Source organism: Zonotrichia albicollis, chromosome Z, assembly GCF_047830755.1.
Source record: "Zonotrichia albicollis isolate bZonAlb1 chromosome Z, bZonAlb1.hap1, whole genome shotgun sequence".
Lineage (NCBI taxonomy): Eukaryota > Metazoa > Chordata > Aves > Passeriformes > Passerellidae > Zonotrichia > Zonotrichia albicollis.
The window spans coordinates 17,381,474-17,399,635 of record NC_133860.1 but is presented as its reverse complement, the minus strand read 5'-3'; the positions used below and the strand labels follow the sequence as shown (position 1 = coordinate 17,399,635).

General features: G+C 41.1%; 1 protein-coding gene across 1 annotated transcript in view; it reads left to right on the top strand.

The window, feature by feature from the left end:
• ADAMTS12 (ADAM metallopeptidase with thrombospondin type 1 motif 12) overlaps positions 1–18,162 on the top strand; it is a 143,392-nt gene that overhangs the window by 83,422 nt on the left and 41,808 nt on the right. Inside the window, exons 10-13 of the mRNA XM_074532749.1 lie at positions 4,495–4,587; positions 4,829–4,974; positions 5,822–5,991; positions 15,674–15,807. Of these exons, the coding sequence (XP_074388850.1) occupies positions 4,495–4,587; positions 4,829–4,974; positions 5,822–5,991; positions 15,674–15,807 (543 nt within the window). The remainder of the gene's footprint in view (positions 1–4,494; positions 4,588–4,828; positions 4,975–5,821; positions 5,992–15,673; positions 15,808–18,162) is intronic.

Here is an 18,162-nt window from a genome sequence, read left to right as displayed (position 1 = left end):
TTCTAAGGTAAATTGTTAATCCAACTTAAGTCCAATTTTAAAATATTCTTCAACCTTGTGGCTTTCAATTGATCTAATAATTCTGGGAACAAATCTTCAGTTCCAGGAAGAGTTTTCTGAAGAAATTAGGGTTCTGTTCTCTTCCCATACATCCTGATTTTCATACTCTTTATGATCTAAAAAACAAAAGAATATTTCAGTCCCTGTGGAAAATACTTACTTTGAAAACCAATATTTTTGCATGGAGCATTAGATATTTATGCAGAAGTGTATAATTCATAGAGTGCCCTGAGGTCTGTCTCACAGCACAGCAAAGCAGTATTGTGAGCAGATGCAAGGGAGAAGTGCAGTCACAGCAACCCTCACAAGATTGTGGAGCCCTGCAGAGTAACAGGTTGTATTAGCTAAAATACAGTGGTATGGTATTTTCCTTGAATAATGGTACTAGAATAATGTTTCGAGGTCTTTGGGTCTTCACATTGTCGAGGTTATCGTGGGTGCTGTGAATTCAAAGAGACAGGGCAGTTGCTGGTTGTAGTGAAGCTGATTTTTTGCGTGAGTGCATCAGTCTGGAAGGCAAGGGGCTCAGAGTGCTAAAGTCCATGCTGAAAGCTTTCTGGCCAAAGATGTTTTGAGCAAAAACAGCAGCAGCAACAGCAGCAGCTCCCACACCTTTTTTCTTCTTCCTTCTTCTTTCTCACTCCAATACAAGGGATTTTTTTCATAAATGATCCAATCAGCTAAAAGCATGATTCTAAAACATTTTTCTTACACCAGTCTGAGCTTAATTCTAATGTGTGAAAGTGGTGTCAGTTCTTACCCAAAATCTATGTATATGATTTTATCTATTTACGCAAAACATACTACCTGTTTCCTTACCCAAAAACTACGTATATAATTTCACCTATTTACATGAGTAGTTCTATCTGTTCTATCTAGAAACAAACGCAATGTTCTGCTATGTTTTTGTTATGCCTGGACCTAAGTTAAACTAGGCTTTAGGGTCTTTTACTAGCTAACACAGTCTCTTAAGGCACTTGAAATATATTTTTACTTACTTAAAATTAAAACTTACACTTCTGTTTCATGTCTGTGTGGCTTAATATATTTCAGCTTCTCTAGGGATTATAATTCAAACCTTGCATTTCTTTTTTCTTTGAGGGACTCAGAGAGGTTTCTATTTCCTGCACTCCAACACAGCATATTTATACATAGAACAGCTCAGCAGCGATGTTCCCAAGTGCTAGCCTAGCTAAATGATCACTAATTTTCCTGTGTTTTGAGCAGCAATGTTGAATAAATGCTGGAGACAGCACCCAGCCTACTGGCCCTGTCAAACACAGATGTGTTCTGGCTGTTGGCAGTGCTGGTATGAACACAGCTCTGGACTGGGCACTGCTGATGTTGACTGTTTATTCCATTCAGATAATTGTGTGTATCTCCATCTACCCTTCTCTTAGAGAAATTATTTCTGATTAATCTTTTCAACCTTAATAGATAACATGATTACCAGTGTTGAACTACAACTGCTGAATCTGAAGAAGGTACTGAAAGATTGCTTTCATTACCTGCTGTTACAGTTTCCTTAGTTACTGTAATTTGTCTGTTGGTACAGATAGAAAATTAGGATGTAATTTTGCAGTACTGGCCCAGTCTGTCTCTCCTTGAATTTGAACCTAATAGGCCTTTACATTCACATCTCCTGATTAACCAATTTTACAGCTGGACATATGTCAGAAAATTAATTGGTATCCTCTCGTTTTGCATTTTACTGAAAGGTCTCTATTTTGCTGGTAGTTGCACTGGCAGGAGATGGAATTGGGAACAGTAGGGTCAACCTGGGATGTTGAATCATCAGTCTTTTTGTCATTTTGTCTAAGAGGTCTGACTCTTTTTTCCCTTTCCTCTATTTACTTGGCCTTGCTCACAGACAAGCTGCTTTTGTTTTGTACATTTTAATGTCTGACTGAATTTGATCCACAAATCCTTTTTGAGAGAACAATATGCATTTAGCTGAAGATGTCCTAGAGTTCACTTAGAAAAAGCTAGTATTTATAATTCATATAGTGGTTTTCATGAAGCACTTTGGCAGCACAACTGTCCTGTGAAGTATACAAGTATTGTCCCTCTAATAAGGCAAAGAAAAGCAAAATATGTATTAGATGGAGGAATTTTCCCAGTCATAGCTAGACCCATAGCTTTCTGTAGAACAGCCTGTAGGATATCAGAATACTCATCTTAATCCCTTTTTCTCTAAAAATGCCATTGGCTTCCATGAAACAGAGGGGTTTTTTTGGATTCAACTTTCTTCAAGGCACAGACCCTATTTTCATAGATTGGGTGGAAAGTGTATATCATACTGCTGATGAGGAGAAAACTTATTTGCTTTGCAGTGAGTCCATAGCAGAGTCATGAATTTCTGTGTGTTCCCTCCAAAGGCACGCAGTACATAGTGCATCCTCTCATATTGTTCTTTTTCATATTGTAGTGCTTCTCTTCTGCTGTTGTTTCAGTATTCTTAGACGCAAAAAACAGTTATGGGGTATGGAGATACATATGGAAAAATCCTTGCAAAGCTAAAGAATTCCCTTTGTGAATTCTTGACTTTGAAATCTGTGGGTGCACCTAATAATAAAAGTAACTGCCAATGAAAAGCTGTGTTTCTCTGTGCCAGTTTCTCTGATATTGTCTGAGGATGATGCAAGAGTACACTTTATACACTAAAACCACAAAATACACTTTATACACTAAAACCACAAAATATATTCCATGTACAAGAGTTTAAATAAAGGATGACTCTGATAATGAGAGAAAATTCATCAGCCAGAATTGGGTAGCTCTGCCTTAAGAACCTGGCAATGATGGCTTCACAAGGCCTTCATAAGGAATGCTACCCTTGAGGTATAAACAGAGAACTGCAAAACAAAGTTTGTTCTGTGTACATTGCCCAGAAACAGTGAACCAAGATGCCCAAGTGATCCAGGCATTGCATTCCAGCTGGAGGGCTGGAGCGCTTTGAGATGTTCCATGCCATCAGCTTTTTTGTGGTGTTCTTGTTGACAAATCAAGGTAAACGCACAATGGAGGAAGTAAATGAAAGTGAACTCTCTCAAAGCTTGTGCCCAAGCTTAGCCATTTTAAACAGAAGCAGGTCAGAAATGGGCAGCCAAACTCTGCATTTCCCACTTGGATGAACATTGCTGCTAGCTCATTGGGGCTGCATTTTTGGAAGCGTGCAGTTTATATGTTAACTTCTACATCTGGAATGTGGCCTCCCCATCCCAGTGGGAGCTGCTAGTGGGATCCTTCTTATCAACTCTTTTCTGTGATGGCATTTGGAGCCATCCCTTCTTCACAGGTTGATGCTGCCAGTTGTGTTCCCTTTTCCAGAACTGGACTATGACATCCAAACAGCCTGAGTCAAAACCTGGGCTTTTGCTTCTGTTGTTCCTGTTGGCAGCATGCATTCTCCCTGAGAGCCCTGCTTTCTCTGCCTTGGAAGTGGTGTTTAATGCAAAGCCCTGATTAGTCAGGAGTTCCAAGCATGCAGGGTTCCTGCATGTCAAACAAAGGAAAGCTGGTGTGCATGTGAACTGAAGAGGGAGAAATGGCCTCCAGCTCTGTGCTCCCTTTCTGGAGAATAGTTCTGGCTGAGGGAAGTGGGTTTGGTAAAAGGTAGCTGGAATGTTTCTTGCCCTGCTTTCTTTGTTGCCTCTCAGGAGTTTCTGTTTGTTCTGTGGAGCCACTGCACACGGAGCAGCATCTGGAATGCTGTGTTTTATTGGCAACCTACTGCATTAAACTGGCACCAGTTTCTGAGTTACTTAAAATGCAAACATTCACTAACCAGAGCCTTTACTCTTCCCAGCCCACTATGCTTTTTTCTCTGCCAACTAGCTGGCTGCATTTTTTTTCTGATCATTTCCTTGCCATCTGCCAAGCTGATGTTTTAAGAAGCCTGATCACTTTTTCCTCATGTAGTTTTGGGACCTCCATTAATATTGTTGGAGACATGCTGTTGGTTGTATTTGCCTGCCTGGCTCCTGTAACCTTTGATTTCACTGTATGTTTCCAGGCAGACAGCAATGCAGAATTGAAGATGGTATTGGTTAGTACTCGTCAAATGAAAATTTTTCAATTTTCTGTTCACCTTATCTGCAAACAGCAGTGACCAAAGTTTGTTAAGCCATTATGTTTTTCTAGGAGCTGAGCAGCCAATTAGGAGAATATTTGAAGTCACATAGTGCAGAGAATTCACTTGATAGTATTTACAATATTTTTTAATTTTTCAAATAGTCCCTTTTTGCACAGTAATGAGTAGCTAAATTTGGACCCTTGGTAGTTCCTATCTTGTGAAAAACTCGTACCCCTCTGGAAATACAACCCTTACAAGACTTTTTAAGTGGCTGTAAAAAACTCTGGGAAGCTTTTGAAAATCTTGGCCATAGGAGTTCTGCCCTGCCTCAGACTGCTGCAGTTTTCTTCCTTTTTCAGAACCTTTGCCAGACCCTCTGGTGCTCAGTGAAAGGCTCCTGCCGCTCCAAACTGGATGCAGCTGCGGATGGCACTCGGTGTGGAGAAAACAAGGTGACTGTGAGCCACACTCTGCAAGCTGTGCTGCCTGCCAAAGTGCAGAGACAAGCTATAAGTAGCTTTGTTATTGCTGACTGTGAAGGAGGGTCATCCTGTGACATCTCCATTTACATTTCCACTTAAGTGTTCAACTCTTATGAGCTGAAATAAAAAATAATTCACAGAAACTAAAAAAAATCATGATTTCCCTGTGATGATGATCTGAAGCTCTCTGTGCTTTCTTTTCTCCCCTCAGTGGTGCTTCTCTGGTGAGTGCATTACAGTGGGGAAGACTCCCGAAGCAATCCATGGCGAGTGGGGCGTTTGGTCATCCTGGTCCCATTGCACAAGGACATGTGGGGCAGGAGTTCAAAGTGCAGAGAGGCTGTGTGATAATCCAGAGTAAGCTGAGTGCACTATCTTTCCCTATTTTTTCTTTAAGATTTTTGAGGTTCTTATGACATTGGAAACTTGAAACTCTCTTGTATGAGACTGTTATCAGCATGTGCCACATCAAGACACCACAGATACTGACACCTCTCTTCCCAGCTAGGCATACCTGTGTGAAATTCAGCTGGCTCATCTTTCACAGTCATCTTGTTCTTTATTTCTTACCCTCCACAGAGCTTATTTCAATGCAAAATGAATTTAAAAAAACATACTTAACATTTAGGCTTTGCAGAAATAGTGTAAATATTGCTTTATTAATACTGCAATGAGTAAATAAATGTTGTCAAACACCAGGTGAGAACAGTTTCTAGCAATCTGATCCTGAGGACTCACCTTTCGTGTTTTCTTCTAGTCATCAGCTTTGTTTGAGCTTCATACACATGAGTTGTCAGGTATGGAACATGAAAGGCAGAATTCCCCACTACATATCTGAGTTCATGAAGACTCCACATCTCATTTTCACAAGTCACTAATGCCAGGAATAATTTGTCTTTTCAGAGAGAGCTGTCAAGTGCACTGCAAAGTGTGGGATTCAAAGCAGTCCATTTGATAGGTTAATTTGCTGTGAGCTCAGCCAGGTATTGCCAAGCACTTTTTTGGGACACAGGAGTTGTTTAAATCTCTGTGCTTCATACTGACATGTTTGAGTACTCAAATATGTGATGTGAACAGTATCTCTACCCTGTCAAGGATTCAGACTCACCTTGTGGTGCTAATGGGGCCCTGAAAGATGTTTTTGGTTTAAAACTTTTTTTTTTTACCCATGGTCTCATGTCCCAGTCTCATGTTCCTTTTCTAGACCCCAATTTGGAGGAGACTACTGCACTGGAGAGAGGAAGCGCTATCGCATGTGTAACATCAGCCCCTGCCACAAGGACTTGCCGACCTTCCGTCAGATGCAGTGCAGTGAGTTTGATACAGTTCCCTACCAGAATGAATTCTACCACTGGGTTCCCATTTATAACACAGGTATGAAGCTACACAATTTGGCTACACAATTTTTTAATGTCTTGTATAAAAAGTCAAAGTTACATGCATATGAGAAATGTCTATGAGGGTGAGACGTCACTGAATTATAAGTTTGCTAATGAATTAGAGAGAAAAATCTGGTGTGCTCCCGTATGCTGGTGTGCCTTTTGTGTGAACAAAAATGCAGTGGTTCTTCTGTACACTTGGGTGTTTTTACAGATAATGGTGTAATCTGGTGATAATGGCTGTCATTGTAACTAGTTCTGTTCCTGAAAAGATATTGCACTAAGAAAAGCTGTTGAAGTTATGTCTGTGCTATTTGTTTAGAATAGATCTAATCCATCTTTTCCAGTGTCAACCACAGAACAAGTAGAGTAGTGTGGTGTAGAGCTGCATCCTTGGGCCTGCAGGCATCACTGCACCCAGTAACCAGAGCTCTTCCACTGCACGTATGATTTTACTACTTCCAAACTCAGATCTGAGTGGTAGCTGTACTTGACATTACAGTGAAGAAGTAATATCAGAACTGGTTCAGTATCATGCTGCCCTGTGTTGCAGAGGCAGAGTCAATGGCTTTGCTTTATAACTTGCTTCGGAACAGCTAGTTATTAAATACAAGGGAAATCATTATTTGTATGTAGTTTGATTCTTGGGTTGTGCATAAATGTAAGGTGTAGATTATCCAGTAGAATCACAGAAGTTTTAGTGTTGAAAGTAATATCTGGAGACCATCCAGTCCAACCCCCCTGGCCAAGGCAGGGTCACCTGGAGCAGGTGGCACAGGAACACATCCAGGTGGGTTTGAATGTCTCCAGAGAGGGAAAGTCCACCAACTCCTTGGGCAGCTGTTCCAGTGCTCTCCCATCCTCTATGTAAAAAAGTTCTTCCATGTGTTGAGGTAGCATTTCCTGTGTTCTAGTTTATGGCCATTGCTCTTTGTCCTGTCACTGGGCACCACTGAAAGGAGTCTGGCACCATCCTCTTGGTACTGGCTTTGAGATATTTATATGCATTGGTGAGATCCATTCTCAGTCTGCTCTTCTCCAGACTAAGCAAGCCCAGCCTGCAGAGTCTGTCCTCACAACAGAGATGCTCCAGTCCTTTAATCATCTTTGTGGCCTCTGCTGGACCCTCTCCAGCAGCTCCTTGCTTTTCGTGTACTGAGGAGCCCAGAACTGCCAGACTCTTTCCAATGGATCCCAGGAGCCCATGGGCCCTCCTGGCTGCCAGGGAACCCTGCTGGCTCATGGGCAACCTGTCACCCACCAAAACTCCCAGGTCCTTCTAAGCAGAGCTGCTCTCCAGCAGATCAGACCCCAGTCTGTGCTTGGGGTTATTCCTCCCCAGCAGGATCCTGCACTGGCTCTTTTTGAACCCCACTGAGTTTCTCCCTGCCCAACTCTCCCCTCTATCAAGGTTTTGTTGAATGGCAGCACAGCCTTCAGGTGGATCAGCCACTCCCCACAGTTCCACAGCAGTAGCAAACTTGTTAGCAATGTGTTTTTCAATGAAAAAATACGACAGACAGGATAGGGAAGATCAGGATTAAACTTCCAGTTTCATTTGCCAGTAGTATTTTTCAGCATGTTAATTGTTTTTTCAGTTACTGGAAGTTCTGAATTGATTTCCTAAATTTCAGCTACTGTTTCCATTTCATGTAATAAATACACCATTGAAGATGAACCTAGAGCAGGCAGACTTCCAGTAAAATTTCTGATGAAAGAAAACATGGTTGATGGAGATTTTTTGGAAGAAATCCCAGTAAATCCATGACAAATGCTAACAGCCTAATGTTGAGGCTAAAACCAAGCTCAAAAAACATTTTCTGCAGTCACCTGTCATTGAAATTAAGACCTCTATTACTCAGGGTGTGCTAGTGCAGGGTACAGCGTTCATTCTGTTTGTGTCCTTTCTGTGACACTGCAACAGAGCAGGTAGTTCTGCATGTGCATTTCTTACAGAAGGTCTGTTTCTAAAGGAAATTGAACATCATGAGTCAAATGCCTACTGCACACTGGAAGGCAGGGCTGTGCTCTGTCCGTGCTGTATTTCAAATAGAACAGTTCAGAACTGTACAGACAAACCAGCTCTATTTAAAATGCTGTACTACTGAGCCTGATATATTTCATCTGGAAAATAATTTGCAAAATCCTTCAAATTTCAAGCCACAGATATTTTTTTCTGTGGCTTGAAAACTTCTTGACTGTTTTCACCCATTTTCTCAGCAGCCAGAATTTCAGCATAGATTTCCATGTCTTTCCCATTACCTTGGAGGCCCTTAATGTTTTCCCATTCCACCAGCAACATTTAAAGTGTTTGTTTGCTGCTAAACTCTTAAAGTAAAACTGGCTTCCTCAGACAAAAAGGCTCTCCTGGTAACACTCAAGTAAGTAGGGAGCTGCCCAAATTTGTGCTGATCTCTCATCTGACATCGTTGTATGGCTGAGGGTAGGTGGCTCTTGTGGGCACACTGCTTCCAGTGTTGTCCAGCCAGAATTACCTGAAATACATCTGAGAGTTTTCCTCCCATCTCACTTTCAAATATTTTTTCACCTTCTATCAGTGGCTAAAGAAGTCCTGGGCAAAATACCTGCAAATAAGGTCATGAAACAGTGCTGTCTCTGAGAGACACAGGAGTTTGGGCCTTCCTTGAATGTGTGTGTCCAAACAAACCAAGACTTTAAACAACAGCAAACCAACAGGCTTTTTAAACCCCAAATGAACTGATGCTTCAGGTCTCTGGAGACTTTACTCACAATGTTCTAATATGTACACCAACCTTTGTCAATTCCCTTACTTACTTCTTAACTTGTGGAATCCGATTTCAAGGATTTTTCACAGCATTGTTACTATGTTGTCCGGCTGCCAAGAAGGCTTTGACTTTTATTGTGGGTTAATCCTGCCTGGACACCAGATGTCCACCAAAGCCGCCCTGTTGCTCCTTTCTTCAGCTGGATAGGGGAGAGAGAATGTAACAAAAGGCTTGTGAGTCGCGATAAGGGCTGGGAGAGATCACTCACTGATTACCATCGTGTGCAGATAGGACTTGGGGAAATGTGTTTAATTTATTAGAACCTAAATCAGAGTAGAATAGTCGTGGGAGACAGCGTTCCTTGAACCTCTCCAACATGAGTCCTTCTCTGCAGTTCTTCTTGAGCTGCTCCAGCGTGGATCCTTTCCACAGGCTGCAGCCTTTCATGAATGGCTGTTCCAACATGGATCCCTCGTCTATGGGTTCTACCAGGAGCCTGCTCCAGTGAGGGGCTCTCTGCACAGGCCACAGCTCCTGCCAGGAGCCTGCTCCAGTGAGGGGCTCTCGGCACAGGCCACAGCTCCTGCCAGGAGCCTGCTCCAGTGAGGGGCTCTCGGCACAGGCCACAGCTCCTGCCAGGAACCTGCTCCAGTGAGGGGCTCTCTGCACAGGCCACAGCTCCTGCCAGGAGCCTGCTCCAGCACGGGCTTCCCATGGGCTCCCAGCCTCCTTCAGGCACACCCGGCTGCTCTGCTGTGGCTCCTCCAGGGGCTGCAGGGCAATCTCTGCTCCCCCCTGGGCCTGCAGGGCCTGCAGGGGCACAGCTGCCTCACCCAGGGCTGCACCAGGGGCTGCAGGGGAATCTCTGCTCTGGGCCTTGAGCAGCTCCTGCCCCTCCTCCTTCACTGACCTGTGTCTGCAGAGCTGTTCCTCTCTTCCAGCTGCAGTTGTGCAGATTTTTTTCCACCTTTTTAAATACATTATGCCAGAGGTGCTGGCACTGTCGCTGGTGGTTTGGTCTTTACTGGCAGCAGGTCCATCTTGGATCTGTCTGATGTGGGCTCTGTCAGTCATGGGGGAAGCTTCTAGCAGCTTCTCACAGAGCTACTGTGACAGCTACAGCTGGTTTGAAGCTGCACAGATAAGATTGGCCATAACAGAAACTAATTTGGCTAGCTTAGTTCATTAAAAGTAGAAGTGTGAGAAATGGGTTTGTCCATTACCAAGTCCCTAGATAAGACAATGATAAGTAGGATTTGAACTCAAACAGGGACCCCTGCTAGTGCCAATCCTGAATGCAGACATATCTTTGGCCAGTGAGCTGGGCAGTGTTGGAACCTCGACCAGTTTGTTGTTCAATCACAGGAATTTTGAGCCCCCTATAAAAGGGAGTGTCCATCAATGAGCTTTGTCTGTTGTTGCATGACCTTCAGTTTGTTCAGTTTTGTGCCTGTCTCCAAAAATGTGACCAAATGTGGTGACCTCTGATGTGACATAACAGCTTCTGCTACCCTTGTAGCCCTCCTGCTACCAAAGCCTGGCCATGCAAACCCAGTACAGCTCCTCTTTTAGTGTCAGGCATTTTGGATCCTCTCATGCTGCACTTGGGAAATAAAGGGGAAAGAAAGCATAATTAAGCTTTCCCAAGCCCTGAGAGTACATACATTTTTTATGTGCAAGTGTCTAGCTGAGGAAAAAGATTCCTGAGCCAGATATTCTGTGACATTTTATACATTTTCTGTTCCTTCATCCCACTGGAAAAAAAGCAGTAAATTTTCTGGATGGTCACAATTTCCTCTCCTGGCTTTAATTTCATAGCTTGCATAAGGCAGTTATAGCAAATGTCATGTACCTAAAGAGACTTTTCTTGTGTGTAAATTGTAACTTGTTGTGTAAATTGCAACTTCACAAGATAACAAAGACATTTTTGAATAGCTTGTGATTTAATAAAACAACCAGCTTTAACAAGCAGTCTCACAGAAAAGCAGTAAGTCACATCTTGCTGTTTCCTAGCTGGTGTTTTGAGGTTTCAGTTGAGAATTTTCTGGTTCAAATGACTTTATGCCTGTGGGGGAACTTGCATAGTCCTGTTATGGAATTGCTCTGGGCCTCAGAAACCCATGTGCTCAAGCTGGAGCATCAGAGTACCCCTGGGAATCTTAAAATTATGGAGACCTCCAAGCTCAGGGATGATAAACTATCTAGCAGGCTGAACAGGATATTTTATGAATTTTTCTCATGACCCAGGCCCCTATTTTGACACTTTGGGCAGACTTCTGTACTACTTCTCTTTCCATCAGACTGACCCCATGTTTATTTATTTCATACCATTTGACAAATTCCACTGATATGAGTCTGATAGCATCTAAGGGTTTAGCTTCCATCTATAAGTCCTACATTAAATAATATAATTACCTTTATTTTCTGTATCAGTGCCAGGATCGTTTAGTCAGTCATTAGCTCAGATAAGGGTTGTGTTAAAAATGTTTTCAATTTCGTATTCCTACCAAAATATTTCTGTTTTTCAAATAAGATATGTTCTGATACAGTCACAAGGGCTGATCTAACAGGATGAAATGTCCTTGTTTCAAAATAAAACTTGGTTTGGAGTTCCAGGCTTGGTTAAAGTGATAAGTAGCTTCACCTCAGCTTTTTTCCCCATTTTGTCTGTTTGGCAAAATTCTAATTCTCTTTGTTTGGGATTTCCTCAGTCAATTCTGAGTTCTCACAGAGATGAGGGATTGAGAGAAGAGGCTCACCTCTTTTCTTCCTTGTGAAGTTGGGAAAGATACTGAAGCCTTATCTTCTTCTGACAGGCACGTTAATCACATCCTTCTTAGTCAGGTTAAGCTGGATCCCTCCTGCATGTTAACTCATGGGAATCAGCTGTAAGGTAAACAAATTTAAATTGGGAAGGAAATATGTTCCTTTCTACTTATCTTCATGTTGTTCTGTTTACACTTGATGAATCTGAACTTTTTAATAATATACAGAGGGGAAAAATATCACACGCCCAGATTTCAGGACTTTTACTCAACTTTGCTGATTTGCTTCTTCTTATTGATTATAGATAAGTCACTGGGCCCTTAAGGGAGCTCTGTGGCTTGGGATTCCATTTCATCTTCTATATATTAGGGAATTGATTATTTCTCTGGTCAAGTCAGCAGCAGGTGCAAGATGTGGACACCACATAAAAAAACAGGTTGTAATTTTTCTGGCCAGCTGGTTGTTGATGGCACTTCTGCTAAGATCTTATGTCCTACTAGGAGCAAGGCACTGGCAGAGGGATGCAGCCAGACTAAAGAATGTTGACAGGAGAGCCACATCAAAGTCAGGAGGTCACTGAGAGGGACTTTTTACAAAGATTAGTAGGGATAGGACATAGGGGAATGGCTTTAAACTGACAGAGGGCAGGTTTAGATTAGATATAAGGAAGAAAAAATCTTTACAGGGAGGGTGGTGAGGCACAAGTTGCCCAGAGAAGCAATGGGTGCCCCATCCTTGGTAGTTTTCAACACCAGGTTTGGACAGGACTTTGAGCTTTGTGGTGTAATGGAAGATGTCACTGCCCATGGCAGGGCAGTTGGATGATCCTTAAGACTTCTTCCAGTCCAAAAGATTCTATGATTCTGTGGTTTGAAGAACACAGATTGAGCAAAGCAAGTTTTGCTCTAGAAAGGAAAACTAGGAGCGAGTTAAATGCCAGCTACTCGGTGGAACATTGAAGGAGTGTTTAGCTTGTGTACCCCTGAGTTGGTGGAGGCACGTGGTCATTACTGAGTGCTCACAGATTGGATCTAGTATTTCATGCTGGGTTGCAGGAATTTATGTATATTTTGGCCTAAAAGTTACAAGGATTACAGACTTTTTGTTAAAATCTTATCATGATTTAATCGAATTTGCTGAAGTAACTGAACCAGCTGCTTTAATGAGTTCCTTCTGAACAACAAGGGCTCCTATTCATCTCAGTTAAATCTTTTTAGATTTTTGGGTCTGAAATAAGAAAAAAGACTGAACTCAATGCAATTCTACCATTTCAGGAAACATATTTTTTTCCCTGGTGTGTGAGTTTGCTATCTGCTCAGTGTTTAAAATATTAGGTAACTGTTCTATGAAAAAAGTATTAAAATATTGTTTTGGAGGTCATTGGCTGATTCTGATGCAGTTTATTTACAACCCTATAAAAACAGAGCCAAGATCCCTGAGCTCAGCCATAATAAATAATAATGATAGGTATATAAATAAATAATTTTAGATAGTGAATACCAAAAACAGTGCCAGTATAATTTCCTCAGTGGTAGCCTAACCAGCCTTTCTGCAGATGAAAAATGAAATAAATAGTAGAGTTTTAGGTGAAGAAGTAAATACCCTATAATTTCCAGAGGGTCTTCATAAAATACATATAGAATGAAAAACAGTAAAAATTTGTGGGTTAGGTCTACTTTTACATCAGTTAGCACAATCAGGAAAAACAGGAAAGCTTTCATACTTAGAATGCATTTACAAGTATGAAAATTTGTGTGGGTTTTTTTTTTTTTTCATTTTATTTTGACCTAGTAAGGGAGTTATTTTTCTTTAAAAACTGATTCTGAGTTATAGATTTACAGCATCATAATTATGGCAGGAGTATGTCAGCACTGTCTGCTTCTTGTTTGGTGATTTCTGGAATGAGATTGCTTGTTTTGTCAACACACAGCGATGAAAAGGTACAGATACCAAATTTCTGTTTGACATTTTTCATTAGGAACAATGCAAAAGCTGAAATGGCTTTCTGTAAAATCTATCTGAGCAGGTAACAGAGTACCTGGAATTGTAGGATTCTCCTTGTCATAAACATATTGTGCTTTGTGTAGAAAAGTGCTACACTGAGAAAGTAGGCAAGGTGAAGCAAAATTTAGAGCACTAAAGTAATCACTTTAATCACACTGCCATAAAAGGAATTCTGCAGACAGAATTAAAATCACTTGTATTGTTTACCATGACAGGTCTTATCAAGGCAGCTGGTGGGAGTTATGGCTGGCAGCTTTCAGAGCGGGGCTAAGGGTTGGTGAGGATTACAACCTTTATGTTCTTGCCTGAAGAACTTTTTTAGCTCCACCTCCGCTGATATTCTTGAACACAATTCACATCAGCTGGAATTCCACCAGTTGTGTAACCATGGTCCATGTGTGTGCTCTGGGTCTCACCACTGTGGCACTTGGTGAAGTTTTTGTTTGAGAAGTCAGAAGCTCACATTGGTGACAGACCTGAGATGCCACTTTAGCTCTGCTGACAAGAGGGGGAAAAAAGCCTTCATTAAGGTTTTCAATTTCCTTTACTGTTCTTGTTTTGGGTTTTTTTTTTATTTGTTTTTTGTTCCCAGTTCTGCAGTGTTTCTGTTTACACAAGTGAGATTCACAGTACCAAAGCTCAGGCTTTGTGGGATTCAGTTCTTAATCTGGAAGAACTTTGAGGGGAAGAGTTGCAGTCACCTTTGTGCACTGTGTGGTGTTGTGTATGTTGGTAATGAGAGCAAATTTTCCTCCATCAAAAGGATTAATCCTTTTGTTGGAAATTAATTAGTTTATTTGCATTATTGGAAGATTGCATTTCTCTCATACCAAACATTTCTTCAAACACAGTCCTTTCCATGGCACAAACAAAGGCAGCAAAGGAGGAAAAGAAAAATAAATCCATCAACCAGGATGTGGAATGCTTATAGTTACCCTGCACCCCTCTGAGACCAAGGCAGCAGCTTCTGTCAACTCTGTCAGGCACAGGATAAAACTCACTCACCATTAGCACCTCTGCAGCACAAAGTTTTAAAATTATTAAATAATGGTGCCTTGAAGTCACTGCTGACTGGTGGGTTTAAGGCCCACTGCTTTTCTCAGCAAAGCTTTTCAGGTTGCTGAGCATGAATAAGTTGCTTTAATGCTGGATGAGACTGGGGTCTTTGAATAGACCAAAACCTGAAGACAAGTGTTGTGTTGGTGTCCTTCATTAATAAGGTAGTGGATGATTTTTAATTCAGGCAGATAGTTCTGGTTCTGCTGCAGAGTTTTCAGAGAGCGTTACAAAGCCAGGGATTATGTCAGTCCTTGCTTTGACCCTAATTTCAGCTCTAACTTGTCTTTCATGCATACAATTTATTTATCAGACTTGTGTCCTTTGTCTCTCTGATGTCTCAGCTTTAAGATTTCCCATTCACAAAGGCCAGTGTCTATGAGGCAGGGAGGTTGGTGTTTGGCTCTTCTTGCTCCGTAGATATAATAGATTTAGGCCCTGATCAATCACAGAAAGTCTTGTTTCAGATGCCACTTGTTGCTCTTGCTACAGCTTTTCTCTTCCCTGTTGCTTCTGTGGGACATCTGTCTGAAAACAGCCTGAGTCTGTCAGACTTGCAATATCATCCCTATTTCATAAGTTGTCACGCAGGAAAAAAAAAGTTTGAAATTATTTATTAAGTGCCAACAGGTAGATGAAAATGATGAATGACACGTAAGATCAGAAGCAGCCAGCTGACTGCTCTCTCAGAGAGGCTGACAGCAGTGATGGAAAGTTTAAATTACCTCTGAAATTACTCAGTAACCAGCTGATGGAAAACTTTCCTGTCAGTCTCCTTGGATCCCACCCCTTCTCTAGTGGCAGCTAGATTTCCTGGTTTCCCCTCCCTTTCTCCATCACAGCTGGTGGCCTCATTGCAGCCTCTCTCAGCAGTGACAGAGAGCGCATATAGGTGTGAGGGGACCAGCCTGCAGCTGCTTCCCACAAATCCTCAAGTGCTGTTTATCAGGCCTGTGTTACCCTGATTCTGCTCAGTTCTTCCAGTTCTGTCAGTTCTGGCAGATGGCAGGGAAAGTGAGCAAATGTCTCAGCAAAGACCCTGTGCACTGCACTTCAGTGTCCTGCTGGCATGTTGTCTGAGTGAGTGTTCTGTTTTCCTTTCAGCAAACCCCTGTGAGCTCCACTGCCGCCCAGTAGATGGCCATTTTTCAGAGAAGATGCTTGATGCAGTCACTGATGGCACTCCTTGCTTTGAGGGAAGGCACAGCCGAGATATCTGTATTAATGGCATGTGTAAGGTATTGGGTATGTTTGCATGTTTCTTTCTCTTCAATTTAATTTTATGGGAAAATGCTTAACCTTTTTTTTTTTTGTAGGATCAAGGCCAAATACTCAATTCCATCACATTTTTATAAAAAGTTTATAGTAAAAGCTTTCCATGTATACATAAGAATAATTTCCACCTATTTTAAAAGTCTGTTTGACCAACTGCTGATTACTTTTGGTGCCTTTTAAATCCTCAGTTTTTTTCCCACTATTTTAAAACAAAAATTCAAGAAAAGCTGGTTTTGATTAGAAGTTTTCACAAAGTGTAGCTTTAGGGTTGTAACTGGTGTCACCACTGTCCGTGGGGTTTTTTATGAAAATGTGGTTTAACTATACACGTTCAGCTGTTCTGAGCTGACTTTGCAGCTGAGGGCAGTAAAAATTATTTTGGTTTACAATGTTGAATTGAATAATGTTCTACGGTGAGATAATGGGCAGACACAGTGTATATGGCTCAATAATATTGTGCATTGAAGAATAAGTATAATGATGGCTGCCTATTCTTTGTGTTGGTAGCAGATTTCCAGGATGATGTGTGTGTCTGTATGGCATTTGAAGGAGTGTTCTGTAAATCCTGTAGCCCCCACAATCTTAGCATTGCTTTTAGTCACTTTCTTATAAATAAAATGATTGCTTTTCTTGTAGAGGATATATTTACATCTGTGGTTTATTTCTTCAGACTGGGGGTTTGTTCTGTACCTCCTTGAAGCCTAATAGCTTTTTTGCTTTTAGCATCTTTGGAAGCAAGAATGTGGCTTGTGGAAACTGCATTTGCTTATCTGGTATGAGAGTTGTATGCCCCAAGCCACTTAATTGTATACAAATGCAGCTGGAAGGGACTTCAAGAAGTTATCTATTTCATCCCTTTAAAAATTATATTACTTTTTTGACATTTTTCACATTCTTTTCTTAAAGATTTCTAGTGATGGAAAATTCACATTTTTAATAGATGTTGGTACACCCTCTTTTTAAACTTCTTATTTTGTTAGAATGACAGTGCATCAGAGACAAGTAATAAAAGATGTGTTTTAATCTTTCCTTGCAATGCTTGCATTTATGAAAGGTTACCAAGACCTTGATCAAGCTCACAGTGAAGAGAAGCTGCTTAACTTTGCTGAGGGCCAGAAGGGGCCCTTGAACTATGATTGCTTTGAATGGTTCAAGCCAGAATGAATAAAATCTTTAGCATATTGAAACATACAGTAGATATTGCATACCACAGCAGGGCTTTTGACCTTCACTTGGGAGAGACCAGTTACCAAACTCAGAAAGGCTGTCCTTGTGAGGACATTCTTTGATTCCATTCTTTGATTCCTGATTCATTCTCTGATTTCCAGCCCAGTTGGACTGGGGTCACTGCGATTAATTTTAGTTTCCATATGCTTTCTGTATTGAAACCTTGCCTGTGGCAGTTCAAATTTATACCTGTTTTAGAGATAGCAAGACTCAATTAATCCAAACTGGGAGATCAGAGGTGAAAGAGAAGCTAATCTAACTGCAGTTTGTAGAGCCCAGATACTCTTCAGTATTAACAATTCTGTGGACCCAAAGTGTTTCTGAGAAATTCCCTCCAAGGTGCTATATCAGCGTTGCACATGGTGACTGCTGCTTCACATCTCGTGGCAAACAGATTCATTTGGAGTCAGGATCACAGAATGAACAATACAGCCATGCAAAATGAGACCAAATGATGAATAGGTAACACAAATAGCTCACAGTATTGAAGGGTAGGATGCTTTCATCTGAAATAGGTACCCGGCACAAAACCTGAGGAGAAGCTTTTTCCTATATCTTCATCTAATTTGCTGGTGTTTGATTCCAGCTAGCTAAACACAATAGATACATTACAGGTCCTGAAGAATAAATCTGGAAATGGATTTAGTATAATTAGTCTGGCACATCATTGTTGCAGTTTGATTGCAACATGTTGCTAATTATGTGGAAAAGACATTCACAAGTGTTAAAGCACTATTCTGGTTTTCAGAATTGTATCTCACAAGAGCACTTCACATTTGTCCTGAGTACTAAAATAACACTTCACTTTGGTCTGAAATTGAGAAAAATATTAAATTAATAAGATATTAGATCCACTGTCTAAATTGCTCACATGTGATTGGCATGTGGAGTAGCTATTTTTTATCAAGTGAGTTCAGAGTTTTCCTACTGAGTATGTCAAAACAAGATAGATAGATCCAAAAAATAATTTCATCTTCTAAATTAATCTGATTTTAGTCTGATTTTGCAGTTTGTCATGAATTTGTTCAGAGCTATCAGAGAAACTAGTCTTTCTTTAATGGCTAAATGTGGATTGAGATGCTTCATTTTAG